Source organism: Penaeus chinensis, chromosome 14, assembly GCF_019202785.1.
Source record: "Penaeus chinensis breed Huanghai No. 1 chromosome 14, ASM1920278v2, whole genome shotgun sequence".
NCBI lineage: Eukaryota > Metazoa > Arthropoda > Malacostraca > Decapoda > Penaeidae > Penaeus > Penaeus chinensis.
The window spans coordinates 2,359,263-2,379,909 of record NC_061832.1 but is presented as its reverse complement, the minus strand read 5'-3'; the positions used below and the strand labels follow the sequence as shown (position 1 = coordinate 2,379,909).

The window sequence follows — 20,647 nt, the reverse complement described above, 5'->3', positions numbered from 1 at the left end:
ATGAGCGTAGGGGTTGTTTTATGAACTATGAATTCTAACAACACCTACGATATAGGATTAGCTATGAGACAAGTGAAGAATTCCGTAGCAAATTCCAACTAATCATGAAGGTTTCCGTGTCCTTAGATATTAGCTTTACCGTACGGAAATTATAGCAACGAAATACAGAATGTGTTATTAGCAAGGTCAGGAGCGCCTTCCCTGACAGAGCGGTTGTCCTCGTGGCGCGAATTGCAAACGGAGCTGCACGTGTTATAGATGTGTGTCTCTTCGCAAAGCCACAGTGAGACTTGAACCAAATTAGTATCTGACAATATTTACTAACGATTCTGATGATGCAACGAATATGACACATGGAATCCTAACAGTGTACGCATACCTATTAGATTTATTTTTTCTTACTATCTTACTATTGTGTGTGATTTTGGCTTTACTTATATTTGATCTGATTTTGTCTTTTTGTTTTGTTTTAGCGTATTGTCTTTTAGGCTTGTGCATGGGCACGTCGATAGTTGTTAAGGATGTTTTCAAAGTTATTTATGACATTGCATTAACGACTTTATTGTCATGTTTTAATTAATTATAATTTAAATTATTGTATGATAAACTTATGGACTGCTTTGCCTATTCTAGAATAATTCTAATATATATTATATAATCTATTTCCATTTATAATCCATCTACATATCCCTATGCATTTGTAATCATAAAGATCTATTTATCTATCTTCCTATTTGTACTAGTGATTGTTGGTGTTTATTTCTGAAAGTTATGTGTTGTGCACGCGCGCGCGCGTGTGTGTTTATCTATGTACTAATGATTTAACCAATATAAAATAATTTGCAGTATTTCTATCATCGTCACAGCCCCGCCCAGTTATAGTAACGCCTATAAAAATGTTGACCTTGAGTGACCTTGCGCCACGTTGCACCGATGCAGAGGTGTATATATTGTTCAGTTTAAAGAGGCAAGTATCAGTAGTTTCTGAAATCCTACATCAATATGAACACCAAGGTAAGCGAACTTTATAGTTTAGCATCTAAGGTTCACATTCACTTTTAAATTTATTCTTGATCGAATACCAAAATGATGTTCTTTCACTTATATATTTATTAACAAAACTTGTATTCAGGTTTTCATCCTCCTCGGTCTGGCAGCCATTGCTGCTGCAGATAGCTTCGAGTCCTACGAATACAGGCCACCACAGGTTAGTCATTTAAAGTCTAAGAAACCTTTACCATTGATTAATATGCTACAGTTTTGTCTCCTCAAGACTATAGTCAGCGATATCAATAAACAAAACTTATACGTTGAAACAGAGACGCTCCTCTGAGGAATCCTATGAATCCGGAGAAGCCAAGTACGACTTCCAATGGGCTGTCGATCACGAAGACTCCGGCAACAACTACGGACACCAGGAGGCCCGTGACGGTGAAGACACTCAGGGATCCTACTACGTGCACCTTCCCGACGGTCGCCTCCAGACCGTCAAGTACTTCGTGGACGGCGACTCCGGCTACGTGGCTGAAGTCAACTACGATGGCGAGGCTCGATTCCCCGACTCCTACGAGTCTGCTTCCTTCGAGTCCCGCGAATACAGGCCGCGATACGTCTATGACTCCAATGAGTCTAAATAAGGACTCAAACATCATCAAACCTCAGGATATGAAGGCTTTTCCGACACACTTTATTTATATATAAATGTACAAAATCAATAAATTTGCCATATGAAACAAGTTTTGTTCCATTTACAGCTCACCATGATGACGAATGCTCATTCCCTAAGAAGTAATAAGTGGATTATAGAATATTCCAATAACATTTGTGTATTTTTTTTTTTTTTTTTTTTTTTTATGAAATAGAGTTAAATCCCTTGCATTTCCTGCAGTGATTAATATAAATAATGCGACCATCCTTCCGCTGCAAAAAATAAAATAATATAGAAGATACGCATTTAACCCCCCTAAATAGAAATATTACCCTACATTCCAAATGAGAAATTAGACAATTATAATATATTCAAAGTTTGTGTCTTGTCATCAAAAGAAAATATGCAAGATATCTAAAGTATTATATAAGATGTAAGGGAATTAATGTCATTGGATAAGAACATGGAAACGAGAATTTTTTATTATTTTTGTTTGGTAAGTTGGATGTCTGTCTCATGCACATAACATAAACATAACATGAATATTATATTATATAGTACGGTATTTACTGTAGACTGCCATCCATATGTAGGTAATTATTGAATACTGTCACGTTCGTTAAACAGGCATATGTTACCATTACAGGCGCAGGTGTGTGTTCGTGCATGGCACTTGAGTATTCTCGAGTAGGTTTATATGTCTATGTGGTCTGTGTTGTATATACTTGTGCGTTCAGTGCACGTATTTGTGCGTGTGAGTGGTATCTATGTTGGCGGGTGTGTGCCTATGCGAGGAAACATAGGCACACACCTTTAAAAAGACATATTTGCAGTTAATTCGGATGTTTATGAATGCAAACCTTTCCATGTGGATGAGATGACCGTGTAGTGGCGCGGCAGGCATTTGTACGTCGGAAGTGAGTTCACTTGTGATGAGTCAGTATCATCTACTGTTGCATATGCACAAAAGATGTGTAGCTTGTTATGTTTGTTAAAAGGAATGTAGATACCAGAAATATGTGCGTGTGTGTGCTAAAAGCACACACATACTTATATTTCACGCACTTATTTATGATGAAATTAAAATGAGCGGAGGTGGATGTTGATGATAGTAATACTCGTTTTGGCATCAAAGACCTACTACCCTAAATAAAAACAATTTAATTTCTTACAACACCTATGACGTAGGTTTAGCAAAGGGACAAGTGAAGCAGTCAGTAGCAAATTTCAACTTATCACGCAGGGATATGCCTCCTTAAATGTTAACTTTACTATGCGAGAAACTATAGCAATGAAATGCAGAATGTCAAGGTCAAGGGTACCTTCCCCTGGCAAAACGGTTGTCCCCGTGAGGCGACGTGCATATGGAGCTGCACGTGGTATAGGTGTGTTCCTTCACAAAGCCACTGCGAGACTCGAACCAAATTAATATCTGGCAATAATTAAGAATGATTCTGATAAAGCAGCGAAGTTTACGCACGAAATCCTATCGGTGTACGCATAACTATTAGAAGACTATTAACACTTTCTTACTATCTTACTACTGGTTATGTGATTCAGGTTTTATTTTCATTTGATTTGACTTTCCTTAATTGTTTTGTGTTAGCGTATTGTCTTTCAGGTTTGTGCATGGACACGTTGGCAGTTGCTAATGACGTTTTAAAAGTTATTTTTTATATTGCCTTAACGACTTTATTATCATCATTTAATGAATTGTAATGTAAATTACTGTTTAACATTATGGACTGTTATACGTATTGTAGAATAATTAAAATATAGATATTTATATATATACATATAATTTACTTCCCTTTATAATCAGTCATCGTATACCAGTGCATCTGTAGCCATAATTATTTATTTATCTATCTCCTTATTTGTGCTAATGACTATTTGTGTTTACTTCAGAAAGAAATGTGGAATGTGTGTGTGTGTGTGTGTCTGTGTGTGTGTGTGTGTGTGTGTGTGTGTGTGTGTGTGTGTGTGTGTGTGTGTGTGTGTGCCTTTGAGTGTTTACGTGCACACATGTATTTTCGGCTTGTGTTGTGCAAGTGGTCTTGTGTGATCATACATATGATCGGGTGTGCTAGACATGTGTACCTATGTACTAAGGATTTGATTAATATATAATTGCAATATTTCTACCTTTGTCTCCGCCCCGCCCAAAGTTGTAGTAACGTCTGTAAAAGCGTTGACCTTGAGTGACCTTGCGCCACGTTTCAGTCGATGCAGAGGTATATATTGCTCAGATTGTAAGACGTAAGTATCAGTCGCTTCTGAGATCCTACATCAACATGAACACCAAGGTAAGCTAACATTAAAATTTATTATCCACTGTCCACATTCACTTTGAAATATATTAATGATCGAATACCTAAATTATGTTCGTTCATTTATATAATTATTAACAAAACTCGTATTCAGGTCTTCATCCTCCTCGGTCTGGCAGCTATTGCCGCTGCAGATAGCTTCGAGTCCTACGAATACAGGCCACCACAGGTTAGTCATTTGAGGTCTAAGCAAACCTTGATCATTGATTAATATGCGGCACTATTGTCTCTTAGAGGCTCTAGTAAATTATATAATTGAATAAAACCCATACTGTCTATGAAACAGAGCCGTTCCTCTGAGGAATCCTACGAGTCTGGAGAAGCCAGATACAACTTCCAATGGGCTGTCGATCACGAAGACTCCGGTAACAACTACGGACACCAGGAAGCCCGTGACGGTGAAGACACTCAAGGATCCTACTATGTACATCTCCCCGACGGCCGCCTCCAGACCGTGAGATACGTCGTGGACGGTGACGACGGCTACGTGGCTGAGGTCAACTACGAAGGCGAGGCTCGTTTCCCCGACTCGTACGAGTCTGCTTCCTTCGAGTCCCGCGAATACAGGCCACGATATTTCTATGACTCCAATGAGTCTAAGTAAAGATCCAACTTAATCGAACCTCAGGACATGAAGACTTTTCAGACATTCTATTTATATATTTATGTATAAATTTAATAAATTTGTAATATGAAACAAGTTTTGTTACATTTACATCATACCATGATAACGTATGCCCAATCCCTCAATAAGAGTAATCAGTAGATATTCTAATAACATGTGTAATGAAGTAGAAGTAAGCCATGTGCATTAGCTGCAGACAATGACTCTGAATAAGAACCCGTTGATACACACGATTAAATTAGAAAAAGATGCAACCTTTCTTCTGCTGCAAAAAGAAGGAATATAATAGAAGATTATGCATATAATCTTCCTAAGAAGAAAATCTATTACTCTACTTTCCGAATGAGAAAGTATACAGGACAATTAGAACATATTTAAAGTTAATGAATCTGTTAGAACCCTGCTCATTTCTGTACTTTCTCCTCTTGATGTACTTTCTGTTTGTGTTCTGTTTTATTGACTACAAGACAAACGCTTGCGTCAACCCCCATGTAATCTGAAATATATGCATTAGGCTTTTATAACTTTTTTAGTAACACAAATGAAAATATAAAAGATTTGTAAAACATTGTATACTTTTTTTTAAGGAACGAGGATAACACCGAAGTCATGGGATAGGAAAGTTGGGTCGTAGATTAGAACATAGAAAATAAAAACTTGTGATTTTCTGCTTATTTTCTACCTTTTAAGTCGGGTGTCTGTCTCATATACCGAACAGAAATATTAGATTATGTAGTTCGGTATTTACTGAATATATGTCTATGTGGTCTGTGTTGTATATATTTGTGCGTTCCGTGTACGTATTTGTGCGCGTGAGTGGTTTTGTGCGTGTATTCATGTTGGCGGGTGTGTGTTTATTCGAGGAAGCATCTGGCATAACAGCCACCTTTAATAAGACATAATTGCAGTTAACTCGGATCTTAATGAATGCAAGCCTTTTCACGTTGGTGGTTGACGGTGTGGTGGCGCGGCAGGCTTTCGAACATGGAAAATGTGATGAATAAGTATTATCCACTGTTGCTTATGCACAAAACAAGATATATACTTTGTTTCGTTTGTTAAAAGGAATGATGCCCAATTCCACGCCAGAAAAAAAAGAAGAGATACATATATATTTATATACATACATATATAGATAGAAAGATATGGATGTAAAAACATATATATATATATATATATATATATATATATATACTTTTAGCAGCCTGTCTTATATGTGAAGAATTTGAAATGAGCGTAGGGGTGTGTTTGATGAATTATGAATTCTAACAATACCTATGATATAGGTTTAGCTATGAGACAAGTGAAGAATTCCGTAGCAAATTCCAACTCATCATGAAGGGTTCCGCGTCCTTAAATATTAGCTTTTCCGTACGGAAATTATAGCAAAGAAATACAGAATGTGTTATTAGCAAGGTCAGGAGCACCTTCCCTGACAGAGCGGTTGTCCTCGTGGCGGGAATTGCAAATGGAGCTGCACGTGTTATAGATGTGTGTCTCTTCACAAAGCCACTGTGAGACTTGAACCAGATTAATATCTGACAATATTTACTAACGATTCTGATGATGCAACGAATATGACACATGACATCCTATCAGTGTACGCACATCTATTAGATTTATTTTTTCTTACTATCCTACTATTGTGTGTGATTTTGGATTTACTTATATTTGATCTGATTTTGTCTTTTTGTTTTGTTTTAGCGTATTGTCTTTTAGGCTTGTGCATGGGCACGTCGATAGTTGTTAAGGATGTTTTCAAAGTTATTTATGACATTGCATTAACGACTTTATTGTCATGTTTTAATGAACTATAATGTAAATTATAGTATGACAAACTTATGGACTGCTTTGCCTATTCTAGAGTAATTCAAATATATATTATATATTCTATTTCCATGTATATTCCATCAACGTATCCCTATGCATTTGTAATCATAAAGATCTATTTATCTATCTTCCTATTTGTGCTAGTGACTGTTGGTGTTTACTTCCGAAAGTAATGTGTTGTGCACGCGCGCGCGCATGTGTGTTTATCTATGTACTAATGATTTAACCAATATAAAATAATTTGCAGTATTTCTATCATCGTCACAGCCCCGCCCAGTTATAGTAACGCCTGTAAAAACGTTGACCTTGAGTGACCTTGCGCCACGTTGCACCGATGCAGAGGTATATATATTGTTCAGTTTAAAGAGGCAAGTATCAGTAGCGTCTGAAATCCTACATCAATATGAACACCAAGGTAAGCGAACTTTATAGTTTAGCATCTAAGGTTCACATTCACTTTGAAATTTATTCATGATCGAATACCAAAATGATGTTCTTTCACTTATATATTTATTAACAAAACTTGTATTCAGGTTTTCATCCTCCTCGGTCTGACAGCCATTGCTGCTGCAGATAGCTTCGAGTCCTACGAATACAGGCCACCACAGGTTAGTCATTTAAAGTCTAAGAAACCTTTACCATTGATTAATATGCTACAGTTTTGTCTCCTCAAAACTATAGTCAGCGATATCAATAAACAAAACTTATACTTTGAAACAGAGACGCTCCTCTGAGGAATCCTTCGAATCCGGAGAAGCCAAGTACGACTTCCAATGGGCTGTCGATCACGAAGACTCCGGCAACAACTACGGACACCAGGAGGCCCGTGACGGTGAAGACACTCAGGGATCCTACTACGTGCACCTTCCCGACGGCCGCCTCCAGACCGTCAAGTACTTCGTGGACGGCGACTCCGGCTACGTGGCTGAGGTCAACTACGATGGCGAGGCCCGTTTCCCCGACTCCTACGAGTCTGCTTCCTTCGAGTCCCGTGAATACAGGCCACGATACGTCTATGACTCCAATGAGTCTAAATAAGGACTCAAACTTAATCGAACCTCAGGCCATGAAGACTTTTTAGACACATCTTATTTATATATTTATGTACAAAATTAATAAATTTGCAATATAAAATAAGCTTTATTACATACCTACGCATACCTATTCCCTGAGAGGATGTAATCAGCAAATATCCAGTGTTTCAGTAATATATATATATATATATATGAACCGCGTTCATGTTGACAATTGTATAAAAGGTATGAATGAGAATGAATATCTTCACAATACAAGAGATGTATTTGACCGGTTTCGACTATGTCTTCGTCAGAAATACATGAATTTCATGTATTTCTGACGAAGACATAGTCGAAACCGGTCAAATACATCTCTTGTATTGTGAAGATATTCATTCTCATTCATACCTTTTATATATATATATATATATATATATATATATATATATATATATATGCATGCACACTGCTATAGTTGTAAACAACATGCATTTGATGCAGACAATGGCTCTGAACAAGAAACCTTTGTTTCATATGATAACATATGACCATACTTTGACCATATTTTCCATGCAGAAGAAAGGAAGGAACTGATGATTACACATTTAACTTTTCCACCCATATATATATATATATATATATATATATATATATATACATATATATTTATATATGAATACATATATATATACACACACATATATACACACATACAGATATATTTATGAATGTATGCACACACACACACATACACACATATATACAAGGTGTAGACGGAATTAGTATAGACCTTTTAACAGATGTAGAAGTTGCAACAGCGAAACTAGCAATACCCTTACAACAAATGTCTGATCAACTGCAAAACTCCAAAAGCCTAAAGAAATGCAACAATTTTTCATTAAAATGGGGATAAAATGGATCTAAAAACCTAACGACCCGTAAGTCTCCTTTCGGTATTTACAAACTGTTCACAAAAGTCATCACAACTCACATCTTTGACACCCTAGATTCTTACCAGCCTAGAGAACAGGCAGGCTTTCGCAGTGGATCCTCAACAATAGACACATCTACACCTTAACCCATATAAGGAAAAAAAAGTATATAGAAAACTCCTGTGTATGCCATTCATCGATTACGAAAAGGCTGTGTGCAAATACCAGCAGTGTTAGAAGTTATATGAAGAAAGAAGAGGAAGTAGATTATTGGAAGATATATGCGAAGATGGGGCAGCAACCATAAAAAAACAGTAAAATACCAATTAGACAGGGCGGAACCATTTCACTCAAACTGTTCCCTTGAGGAAATATTCAATCAGCTAGAATGGAACGGAAAGGGTATCGAAATTGGGGGTGAACGTTTAAGCAATCCAAGATTTGCTGACAATATTGTTCTCTTCAGCGAGTCAGCAAATGAATTGCAGTAATTAATAAACGATCTGAAAAGAGAAAGTGTGAAAGTTAGACTTAACATGAACAGGAATAGGTAACAGACTTGGATACAGATAACATAAGGAGGCCAAGGGTCAGACCAATGATAAAAAGACACGACGAAATAACGAAATGGTTGGTCCAAGAATGGAAACAAAGAACGCAAGACAGGAAGAACTGGAAAATCTTGAGAGAGGCCTGCGTCCTACAGTGAATCGATACAGGCTGATGATGATTAAATAGATATATAAATATATTTATACAAATATATAATATGTACACACACACAGAGTATGTATGTATGTATATATATATATATATATATATATATATATATATATATATATATATATATATATATATATATATATATATACTGTGTGTGTCTGTGTACATATTATATATTTGTATATATATATTTATATATCTATTTAATCATTTGTATAAATATATTTATATATCTATTTAATCATATATATATACATATATATATATATATATATATATATATATATATATATATATATATATACTCTGTGTGTGTGTACATATTATATATTTGTATAAATATATTTATATATCTATTTAATCATCCTCAGCCTGTATCGATCCACTGTAGGACGCAGGCCTCTCTCAAGATTTTCCAGTTCTTCCTGTCTTGCGTTCTTTGTTTCCATTCTTGGACCAACCATTTCGTTATTTCGTCGTGTCTTTTTATCATTGGTCTGACCCTTGACTTATCTGTGCTAGAAACGTTGGTGCTTGCTGCAGAAAGGAATTTTCATTATGCAATGCCATGTTGCACACGCGCGAGTATGTGTGTGGGCGCGTGAGCGTCTTTGAACATTTTCAGTGTTTACAATTATTTTTGGTTCATAGTGACTGTAATTGTGTTCAGTGTATCTTTTTGAGATAGCCTTGTAAAGGGTTGTGTGTAAGCATGCAGGAGAGCCGGTGCGTTGCCTATGTATGTGTATCTGTGTGTGCTAGTGATTCAATTGCAATATTTCTACCACAAAAGCCCCGCCCAAACTTGTAGTAACACCCATAAAAAACGCTGTCCTTCAGTGACCTTGCGCCGTTGCAGAAGTATATATTGTTCTGTTTTCAAGGGGAAGTATCAGTAGCTTCTGAAATCTTACAACAATATGAACACCACGGTAAGCGAACTTTATTTATTTTATGTAAAGTTCTCATCCGCAATCTGAGGACTTTGAAATTAAATATATATGTATATACTGATAATCGAATACTAATATAATCTTTTATTTATATATTCATTAAGAAAACTCGTATTCCAGGTCTTCATCCTCCTCGGTCTGGCAGCCATTGCTGCTGCAGATAGCTTCGAGTCCTACGAATACAGGCCACCACAGGTTAGTCATTTGAGCTCTAAATAAGGCTCTGTCTCTTATTAAAGATCAACAATTGTGTGTCTTCTTAAGCCTATAAATAATGATAGCAATAAACAACTTTTAATGTCTATGAAATAGAGGCGCTCCTCTGAGGAATCCTACGAATCCGGTGAAGCCAAGTACGACTTCCAATGGGCTGTCGATCACGAAGACTCTGGCAACAACTACGGACACCAGGAAGCTCGTGACGGTGAAGACACTCAGGGATCCTACTACGTGCACCTCCCCGACGGTCGCCTGCAGACCGTCAAGTACTTCGTGGACGGCGACTCCGGCTACGTGGCTGAGGTCAACTACGAGGGCGAGGCTCGATTCCCCGACTCGTACGAGTCTGCTTCCTTCGAGTCCCGCGAATACAGGCCACGATACGTCTATGACTCCAACGAGTCGAAGTAATGAGTCTGGCTTTATCGAACTTCTGTAGATAAGGTTTTCAAAGATGTTCAATTTATATATTTATGTACAAAATTAATAAATCTGCTTTCTGGAACAAATTTTGATGCATTGACAGTATATGATTACAACAACTATGCTATTATTCACAATTCAAATACTAGAAGTGAATAGTTGATAGATATATAAAATCGTTATGACTCTCTGATGTGGTAACGTGACGTATTGAATCAAACCGTTGTACTATGATAAAAAAAAAAAAAAAAAAAAAATACGATTACACCCATTGTCAAAGACGAATAAGAGGGTTGAGCATTCAACCTCTTCGAAAAAAAATCTTATTCCAAGTTTACAATCAAACTTCTTTGAAGTTAAACAACCTATAAGAACCTTGCTTTAAAAAATCAAATTTAGCTGTTGTTAAGAAAAGCACATCAAAATTGATGCAGAATCAAGAATGTGTATGTTCATGTGATTTCCTAACTTCACGGCAAACGAATAAGTATTAATGCGCGATGCATAGCATAAAAACAGTAAAGTTTATTTCTCTTTGCTGTTCTTACATTCCTTTTCAACGCACGTTTTCATATATATGCTTAATACAATGAATTGTATTTGGATATATCTTCTGATTATAAATTAATTAATTAAGTTTAATATTAAGACCACAGGTGAAAAAGAGATCAAAATGTCTTCCATAAGATATGACGTTATCATCTAAAACTCCCAGCTCTTGTAAGGTAGGGGGTGGGATTCAGTTCATTTATCATATCTGGATACAGAATGTAGTGTACTTTTAATCTGAAAAATTCTCTGGACCGTATATTCACTAATAGGTCGTATGTTTTAGTAATAGACACATTCACATGCCTCTTAGTTAAACAGCATCTATCAAAAATCTATCTCTCTGGCTATCCACATTACCCTTACCCCCTTAGAGATCTTAGGAACTATTCTGTTGTAGTATATTGCGAATCTCGCAATACCTTGCAAGCAATCAAGAGCTTAATAACTCATAACATCCAGTGGTAAGGGAGATTCAAAATTGGCTTGCACTGATGTCAGCACGTAAAAAGACAACTTTGTGTTGGGTGCCAGTGTATTTTGGTATCAGTGGGAATAAGCGAGCTGATCGGAGGGCTAAGGCAGCTGCCGCTCAGCCGTTTTCCTCTCCCACCCACCGATTTGAAACTCAGCATCAGACGTTGTCTTCGCCGATGAATGGAGGCATGATTCTAGAAACGAATTACGAGAGATTAGAGATGACCTTGGCAGTTGGGTGACCAGCGTCCATCCCAACCAACAAGTAGAATTTGTGTCAAGACTGAGAATCGGGAACACAAGATTGACTCATAGGCCGATGATGGGTAAAAGTGAAACATGTTGTGCTATTAAGGGTCGCACTTGTAGTGGAAAGATGTGCAGCATTCTCGGACCAAAGAAATATGTACTTGTCTCCTCCACATGCACTGAAAAATGTAGGGAGGGGGGGGTTGTGACATGGTAAATTTTATTAGTTTCCTACAGGAGACTAATATTGTTAACCAAATTATGCATGAATTATTAATCATCCATAATATTTATGGACTGATTTTATACATTTAAAGTATATTAATGATTTTGATATACAAATTGTTATACATTTTCATTTATGAGACATTTATTGATAGATTACTAACACTTCAATCCAAAAAGAAATTTCCCTTTAATGACCGTAGCTGTTGACGCGACAGATAATTACAAATAATCAATCAATCCCCTCCCCCTCCGCTTCCCCCTCTTTATTTTTTATCTTTTCTACATTTTATAAAATGTAAGAAAAACTATATAGTAAAAGATGTACACATGTAAAAGAACCACAGTTATAGGACAGAAGGGAACGGAAACTCGTCTTGATTTGAAAATACAAAGTGAAACCCGTCTCATTTTCTATTTCTCCTTTGCTGCATTGTACAGTTTATTTTACCTTAAATATGGAATGTTCATTAAGGATTCCTATGTTACGATTGTGTGACTGTGCGCGCTTGACATTGAGTGTCTGAAGTTTAAGTACATCTATACGTATGCGGTCTGTACTGTGTACACTTATGTATTATGTGTACGTATGTACACTGTGCGCGTGAGTGGTATTGTATGGGAGCATGTCAATGTATCCGTGTGTGCTAATTGCTTCGGTGCTTACTGCATATAGTAATGTTCGTCCGGCAGTAATGACTGTGTGCGTCTTTGAGAATTTATATTTAAGTCAGTACAAATGTTTGGCTTACGTTGTTTATAATTGTATTCAGAACATTTGTTTGCAAATATGTGTGACTGGTCAAGTGTGTGTATAATGTACGTATGATCGAGTATGTTGGACATGTGTGTATATGTGTGTGTGCTTGTAATTTAATTGAAATATGAGGAATATCAATATTTCTACCATTAACACCTGTAAAAAAAAATGCCCTTGAGTGGCCTTGCGCCACGTTTGCGCCGAGGCTGAAGTATATATTGCTCAGCTTTCACGGGGAAAGTATCAGTAACTTCTGAAATCCATCACCATGAACACCAAGGTAAGCGAACTTTAAAATTTATCTTCAAAGTACGCTCAACAACGTTCACGGCTTTGAGAATTCAGAATACTTAATGGGAATAATATTTATGAATATACATCAAAATCATGTTGTTTTTATTTATATACACACATTAACAAAACTCGTATTTTAGATCTTCATCCTCCTCGGCCTGGCAGCCATTGCTGCTGCAGACAGTTTCGAGTCCTACGAATACAGACCACCACAGGTTAGTTACTTGAAGTCTAAAATTCCTCTGGCAGTGACTGATGTTTTGACAGATTTGTCTTTCTTTTATGTTTATAATTGAACAACACTTTCGTTCTATAAAACAGAGACGCTCCTCCGAGGAATCTTACGAATCCGGAGAAGCCAAGTACGACTTCCAATGGGCTGTCGATCACGACGACTCAGGCAACAACTACGGACACCAGGAAGCCCGTGACGGTGAAGACACTCAGGGATCCTACTACGTGCACCTCCCTGACGGCCGCCTGCAGACCGTCAAGTACTTCGTGGACGGCGACTCCGGCTACGTGGCTGAGGTCAACTACGATGGCGAGGCTCGATTCCCCGACTCATACGAGTCTGCTTCCTTCGAGTCCCGCGAATACAGGCCACGATATTTCTATGACTCCAATGAGTCTAAGTAATCATGCCACTTGACTGAGCCTCATGACATAGAAACTTTTCTAAGACATTGTATTTATATATTTATGTATGAATCTAATAAATCTGCATTTTAAAACAAGTTTTGTTCCATTTAATTCATACCTATATAAAATAAATAGTAAATATGGAATATTTCACGTGAACCTTAGCTCCTAATGAGCCTACAATGTTGCGATGCATGACCCTCGAACAGCGAATCTCTGTATAATGAATAATAAATACATAAATAAATTTCCATCTCCAGGGAAACAGTAAGAAATTAGATTATTCCAGTTATAATTTTTCGTCATATGTAAACAAAACTAGTGCAGAATGAACGCTGTTAACTTATTTTCATATATAACTTGCTTAGTTTATGTCTGTTATAGATTACGTGACACACAGGATTCTATCACATTCTCGGAAACTGACGAGAACGCGAAGGATCTCGTTGTATCTCCTGTATGTTTTGGGCCTTTTTTTCTGTTCAGAATTGACTCTAGCCCTAAGGTTCAAGGGATGTTAGAATTAGTTAATGTGTCTGGATGGATATTTGGCTTTGACCTAAAATTAGGAAGCAAAACTTTTTACACTTGACTCTTTCGAGTTTGATTTGTTCAAAATATGTGATGGATGAATGCTAGTGTGGGAGTTTTTAGGTTATTACACTAATAAGCCATGTGTCCTTGTAATGTAGATGTGTACAGTGCGCTTTGTAGATTCAAACTTCATTACAGTTCTCTCTCTCTCTCTCTCTCTCTCTCTCTCTCTCTCTCTCTCTCTCTCTCTCTCTCTCTCTCTCTCTCTCTATCACTCTCTCTCTCTCGCACTCTCACTTGTTCAGAGGAATTTCTTCTCTTATATTTCATCTTTATCTCTATTTCTCAAAAATATCACATGTTTTATTGCATCTCTCTCTATCCGTCTGTATGTTTGTTTGTCTTTCTGTCTACCTCTAGGTATCTATATGTATATCCTTCTGTTGCAGAATCTTTGCTGAATAGTATGAGTATGCTGAAAAAAAATAATTTCTAGTTTTGTTATGTAAATATGAGAGGCTATAATATTTATTGAAAGGGTTACAGAATTTTTTTTTTTTTTTTTATGAAGAAGTGAGCAATATTTGACAGGAACACGCTTCACATATTTATGAAAATATCTTTTATCATTAGACAATATAAGGTATATGTTATGCAATTAAAAATGTACATGTTTGCAGAAAGGAAAGGGTTTCAGATTGAGCGATGGGAGATCCGTCCCTACAAAAAGTTAATTGAGAATTAATACCTATGTGGTGGTCTAATTGCTTGTTATGTTATGAGGTAATATCAGATATATAATTAGAGATTTAAAGGTGCTTAAACCCTGTCTTTTAGCAGTCATCACCTTTAATATTTCCTACTTCCCTCGAATACTTTTAGGTCATAATTATCTCCGCAACTTCTACCTATTCAAAACATCAAATATTAATCATGTGGAGGAAGAAACAACAGGAAATGTTTTAAACTAATGGTTAGCATCATTTCTATGCTCTAGTTTTCCTATCTGTTATTTTTTACCATCCCAACAATTATTTTATGTCAGTATTAACTGACACAGGAAGTGACAGGATTTTTCACATATTAAGAAGAATAACTAACACTCATGCTTCCTCTGACATATTGTCGTTTTAATTTGGAAGGAAAGCAAAAAGCAGCATATATCAATAATAAAAAATGGAACATTATCTTCACGAGAGAACGACACAATATCATAACTTCTGATCGTGGTTGGGGCCCCGAGGCATTGTGCTTACAAATGCACTTTAATCCGGAGTTCAACCTGTTAAGTATGTGCTATTTGTCATAACACAGCTAACAGGCACACATATAGTCCTATAATGTAATATAGTGTAAAAAAATGTAATTTAATATCAATATCAGTCTTATAGTACCTTCTGTGTACATATATACTGGTCCTTGTATCGTAAGTAACTTTCAATCACTTTTCCGAAGCAGAGGTATTGCATTATGCAATCAGTGCTTGAAATGTTCGTTAAGCAACCCTAAGTTGCCCACGCGTGAATGTGCTTGTGTGTGTGTGTGTGTGTGTGTGTGTGTGTGTGTGTGTGTGTGTGTGTGTGTGTGTGTGTGTGTGTGTGCGCGCACTTGGATTTATACATTCATGTATGATGTATACAGGTTTGTGACTATGTTTGTAAGCGTGTTTGTGTTCATTCGTGCGTGGAAGTGTCTTGTGTATGAATCATTGATGCGAAGCCCCTGCCCACAACTTTTAGTAACAAATGTAAAAAAAGTTGACCTTGAATGAATGCGCCGCGTTTGCTGAGGTATATATTGCTCAGCATTCAGGGTGGAAGTATCAGAAGCCTCTGAAATCTTACTCAAAAATGAACACCAAGGTAGGCGAACCTTAGGATTTAACGGCTATCGTGTAAAAAAAAAAAAAAACTATTAAACTAATCATTACTGTAAGAACTCAGTTCATATATTGTATCAACAAATCTCGTGTTTCAGGTCTTCATCCTCCTCGGTTTGGCAGCCCTTGCTGCTGCAGACAGCTTTGAGTCCTACGAATACCGACCACCTCAGGTTAGTTATTCGAAGTCTAAGCAATCTTCTGTTTATGATTTATGTTTGGACAACTTGGTGATTTCTTGAATTCACAATTAATACTATCAGTGAACAATACTCTTATGGTCTGTGAAACAGAGACGCTCCTCTGAGGAATCCTACGAATCCGGAGAAGCCAAATACAACTTCCAATGGGCTGTCGATCACGATGACTCCGGCAACAACTACGGACACCAGGAAGCCCGTGACGGTGAAGACACTCAGGGATCCTACTACGTGCACCTCCCCGACGGTCGCCTGCAGACCGTCAAGTACTTCGTGGACGGCGACTCCGGCTACGTAGCTGAAGTTAACTACGATGGCGAAGCTCGATTCCCCGACTCCTACGAGTCTGCTTCCTTCGAGTCCCGTGAATACAGGCCACGATACTTCTATGATTCTAATGAGTCCAAGTAATAACAATAGCTTGGTTAAACCTCAGTAGGTGAAACTTTTGAAAGACTTTTTATTTATGTATTTATGTACCGATAACAATAAACTAGCCTTCTGAAGCAAATTTTGGTACATTTAATTAAACTATACCTTATCGGTAGGTGACACGAGAGAGACAAAAAATCGAATTTAAGTGATCTTCCAAATAATGAAGTGTATGTGTGTGGGGGCACACACAATGTGTGCTGTATAGATACGCACACACATATATATACTGTATCTATAGAGAAATTATATGTACATGCATATTTCTCTCTCTCTCTCTCTCTCTCTCTCTCTCTCTCTCTCTCTCTATATATATATATATATATATATATATATATATATATATATCGGTCCACTCATTTATTTTCTCCTTAAGAATTTGAAAAATTAAGGGATCTCTGAGTGTTACATCATCAAAGACTGTTCTGTGTTAACTGTCCTTACTCAGGCAGTTAATTCCAAATAATAACAGTAATTACGATAATGATGATAAAAATGTACAATACTTCTATGAGTCCAGTGAGTTATACAAGAATTTGATAGAAGATCCTTTGCATTTACATCATACCATTATAGCATTTGTGATTTAGTGACTGGAAATAAATAATAATTTCACGTGAAACATAGCCGCCAATGGGTCTGCGATTTAGTCATGAATGGCCCTTTGCATGAACACACACACATATATATATCGAGAAAAAACAATAAATGAAACTGGAGATTCAACTTACCTTCATGGCTATAATAGTGTTTAAATTGAACAAAGTCACCTCTTTATAACACTGGCGTTCAAATCTCTATTAGAGTAAGGTATAGTTGATACACAATATGTGTTTTTATCATATTCTCGGAAAGTGACAAGAACAAAAAAGATATCGTGGTGTCTCTTATATGGTATGATATCTTTGTTTTGCTTTTTCCTATTCAGAATATACTCCAACCTTGCAGTTCAGGGGATTTTTTGTTTTTTTTTTGTTTTATGAATTTACGTATAGGGGTAGATATTTACTCCTTACGCATGAATATTTCGAGTTTGATCTGTTCAGCGTTTGTGTGGACGAATGTGTGGGGATATCTAATAGAAATCCGTTTACTTGTAAATTATATGTGCTCAGTGCGGTTTGTAGAAACATTACACTAATGTATTTCTCTCTCGCTCTCTCTCTCTCTCTCTCTCTATATATATATATATATATATATATATATATATATATATATATATATATATATATATATATTTATACCTACTTACTTATCTATCTATCTACTTATCCATATCTCAAAACTATCGCATCTGTTATATTTCACCTCTCTCTGTCTCCCTCTCTCCCCTACTCTTTCTTTACTGGAAGGAAAAAGAGCTTTCATATTACATATACTTTGTTATCCTTATTATCAAAGATTAGGCAATAGAGTTTATTTTTTTTCCACATATAGATATTAAGTAACCAAGTGAGAGACCAGGAAGTGGATTACTATTTTCTGTTGCCCTTAAGTTACGAAGAAAATAGTAAGTAAATCAATAAAGAATACAGCAATTGCATTTTGGATACGTACGTTGTTTTTTTGTTTTTTTTTTCTGAGACCCCAATTACTTGGTTTTTCATTATTATTATTATAATTTTCATTATCTTAATCATCACCACCACCTCCACTATCATTATTATCATTATCGCCATTATTGTTGTTATTATGCGCGGTCTTCAACAAAATTTATTAAGATATATAGTGCCCGCAAAAAAAAAAAAAAAAAAAAAAAAAAAAATGACATGAACTGTTTGTTTACATGAATAATAATATAGTCTTTCATACACTTAGTACTTGATCATGTTCCTTTCTGCTGCCATACCATCTGCGGCCATTTTGGCATGGATTCAGCAAGATTGACGAAATAGTACATGTTAACTGCTAGCTTCTACAGATCTTGCTAGGTCTTACCCTTCGTTTTGCTGGCAAGGGACGTTATCGAGCATAAAATAATCATATTCATGAATTCCCAAAACTTGAGCATCATGACTGTCTTCCTTGAAACTATGTTTCCTCTGATTTACTTCTACGGCTGTTATTGTCGCAAAAGCAAAAAAAAGTGTCTTGATACCTTCATATCTGTCAATACGCGCATGAGAAACAATAATGTGTTCTAATGACGTGAAGAAAACGCATTTTCTCGTCTAGTGTCAGTTTGTTTTGAACCATTCATTACAAGTTCTCAAACTTGGCATACTATTGAGGAAATTCTCCCCAAATCTAATATGTTTAATCTTTCATCTATCGTTGACAATCACTCATTGGCGAGAAGCTAGGTCCACGAGCCGTTCATGCACACAACCCAAAACTCAGTCCGCGCAGAGTTACCTAACATAGATGGATAAACGTTCTTCTCGGAACGCGATATAAACCTTTTTTTGCGTTAAATGTGATAAAAAAAAAAAAAAAATCGGCCACTTTTTTTTAGAACATTGATGGTATAACACCTAGAGATCCATGAATCGTACTGTCAATAATGGGAAAGTAAGATAAGAGCAACAATAAATACTGTGTATATATGTATGTGTGTGTGATCAAATGGCTACTTCATTATTTATAAAGCAGATTATTTAATTTAAAGGTACATATTCTTTAAACATTTAGCATCAAAATTGTCTTACTTACCAAGGTATTAAATACCAAGAAGGAATGGTTGAAAGGAACGAAAAGTTATTGCATATGGCAAATTTATTAATTTCTTTACATAAATATATAAATAAAAGGTTTTTCAAAAGTTATACCTACTGGGGTTCGGTCAAACTATAATAATTACTTTGATTCATTGGAATCATAGAAGTATCGCGGCCTGTATTCGCGGGACTCGAAGGAAGCAGACTCGTACGAGTCGGGGAATCGAGCTTCGCCATCGTAGTTGACCTCAGCCACGTAGCCGGAGTCGCCGTCCACGAAGTACTTGACGGTCTGAAGGCGGCCGTCGGGGAGGTGCACGTAGTAGGATCCCTGAGTGTCTTCACCGTCACGGGCTTCTTGGTGTCCGTAGTTGTTGCCGGAGTCATCGTGATCGACAGCCCATTGGAAGTTGTATTTGGCTTCTCCGGATTCGTAGGATTCCTCGGAGGAACGTCCCTGTTTCACAGACCGTATAATTGTAGTTCACTAACGTAATTAATTATGAATTCCAGAAATAACCAAGTTGGCCGAGCATAACTCACTAACAGAGGATTGCTTAGACTTCGAATAACTAACCTGAGGTGGTCGGTATTCGTAGGACTCGAAGCTGTCTGCAGCGGCAATGGCTGCCAGACCGAGGAGGATGAAGACCTGAAAAACAAGGTTTAGCGATACAATATATGTGCAAATTTTCTGCATTAGTGATTATTTTAAATGCTAAGTACATTACACGTTACCCGTTAAATCCTTTGGTTCGCCTACCTTGGTGTTCATTTCTGAGTATGATTTCAGAGACTACTGATATTTACCCCCTGAATGCTGAGCAATATATACCTCAGCAAACGTGGCGCAAGGTCATTCGAGGTCAACAAGTACATTCACGGGTGCACAACTTAGGATTGCTTAACGAACATACCTGAACCCCATATTGCAATACCTCTACAGCGGAAAAGTGGCTGAAAGCATTTTACTTATGTCACAAGAACCAATATGTATTTATAAATCCTTGGTACTGCAACATTAATAATAACTTAACATCATATTATTTA

The 20,647-nt window shown here is 36.7% G+C and overlaps 7 protein-coding genes across 7 annotated transcripts; 6 read left to right on the top strand and 1 right to left on the bottom strand.

The window, feature by feature from the left end:
• Window positions 1–989: 989 nt before the first annotated feature.
• Window positions 990–1,736, top strand: LOC125032221 (pro-resilin-like). Its single transcript, XM_047623310.1, has 3 exons — window positions 990–1,014; window positions 1,133–1,207; window positions 1,320–1,736. Exons 1-3 carry the CDS (start codon window positions 1,003–1,005, stop codon window positions 1,635–1,637), a joined length of 405 nt encoding a protein of 134 aa, XP_047479266.1. The 5' UTR covers window positions 990–1,002; the 3' UTR covers window positions 1,638–1,736.
• A 2,152-nt stretch (window positions 1,737–3,888) lies between these two features.
• LOC125032207 (pro-resilin-like) lies at window positions 3,889–4,675 on the top strand. The gene is made up of 3 exons (XM_047623293.1): window positions 3,889–3,954; window positions 4,073–4,147; window positions 4,265–4,675. Exons 1-3 carry the CDS (start codon window positions 3,943–3,945, stop codon window positions 4,580–4,582), a joined length of 405 nt encoding a protein of 134 aa, XP_047479249.1. The 5' UTR covers window positions 3,889–3,942; the 3' UTR covers window positions 4,583–4,675.
• A 2,124-nt stretch (window positions 4,676–6,799) lies between these two features.
• Window positions 6,800–7,567, top strand: LOC125032214 (cuticle protein 18.6-like). Its single transcript, XM_047623301.1, has 3 exons — window positions 6,800–6,848; window positions 6,967–7,041; window positions 7,154–7,567. Exons 1-3 carry the CDS (start codon window positions 6,837–6,839, stop codon window positions 7,469–7,471), a joined length of 405 nt encoding a protein of 134 aa, XP_047479257.1. The 5' UTR covers window positions 6,800–6,836; the 3' UTR covers window positions 7,472–7,567.
• A 2,438-nt stretch (window positions 7,568–10,005) lies between these two features.
• LOC125032216 (pro-resilin-like) lies at window positions 10,006–10,795 on the top strand. Its single transcript, XM_047623306.1, has 3 exons — window positions 10,006–10,036; window positions 10,178–10,252; window positions 10,370–10,795. The coding sequence occupies exons 1-3, from the start codon at window positions 10,025–10,027 to the stop codon at window positions 10,685–10,687; spliced, it is 405 nt and encodes a 134-aa protein (XP_047479262.1). The 5' UTR covers window positions 10,006–10,024; the 3' UTR covers window positions 10,688–10,795.
• Window positions 10,796–13,194: 2,399 nt separating this feature from the next.
• Window positions 13,195–13,990, top strand: LOC125032223 (pro-resilin-like). Its single transcript, XM_047623313.1, has 3 exons — window positions 13,195–13,239; window positions 13,394–13,468; window positions 13,575–13,990. Exons 1-3 carry the CDS (start codon window positions 13,228–13,230, stop codon window positions 13,890–13,892), a joined length of 405 nt encoding a protein of 134 aa, XP_047479269.1. The 5' UTR covers window positions 13,195–13,227; the 3' UTR covers window positions 13,893–13,990.
• A 2,266-nt stretch (window positions 13,991–16,256) lies between these two features.
• On the top strand, window positions 16,257–17,013 carry LOC125032219 (pro-resilin-like). The gene is made up of 3 exons (XM_047623308.1): window positions 16,257–16,291; window positions 16,407–16,481; window positions 16,602–17,013. The coding sequence occupies exons 1-3, from the start codon at window positions 16,280–16,282 to the stop codon at window positions 16,917–16,919; spliced, it is 405 nt and encodes a 134-aa protein (XP_047479264.1). The 5' UTR covers window positions 16,257–16,279; the 3' UTR covers window positions 16,920–17,013.
• A 2,624-nt stretch (window positions 17,014–19,637) lies between these two features.
• On the bottom strand, window positions 19,638–20,393 carry LOC125032213 (pro-resilin-like). The gene is made up of 3 exons (XM_047623300.1): window positions 20,361–20,393; window positions 20,175–20,249; window positions 19,638–20,054 (listed from the first exon to the last, which is right to left on the bottom strand). The coding sequence occupies exons 1-3, from the start codon at window positions 20,370–20,372 to the stop codon at window positions 19,737–19,739; spliced, it is 405 nt and encodes a 134-aa protein (XP_047479256.1). The 5' UTR covers window positions 20,373–20,393; the 3' UTR covers window positions 19,638–19,736.
• Window positions 20,394–20,647: the final 254 nt, after the last annotated feature.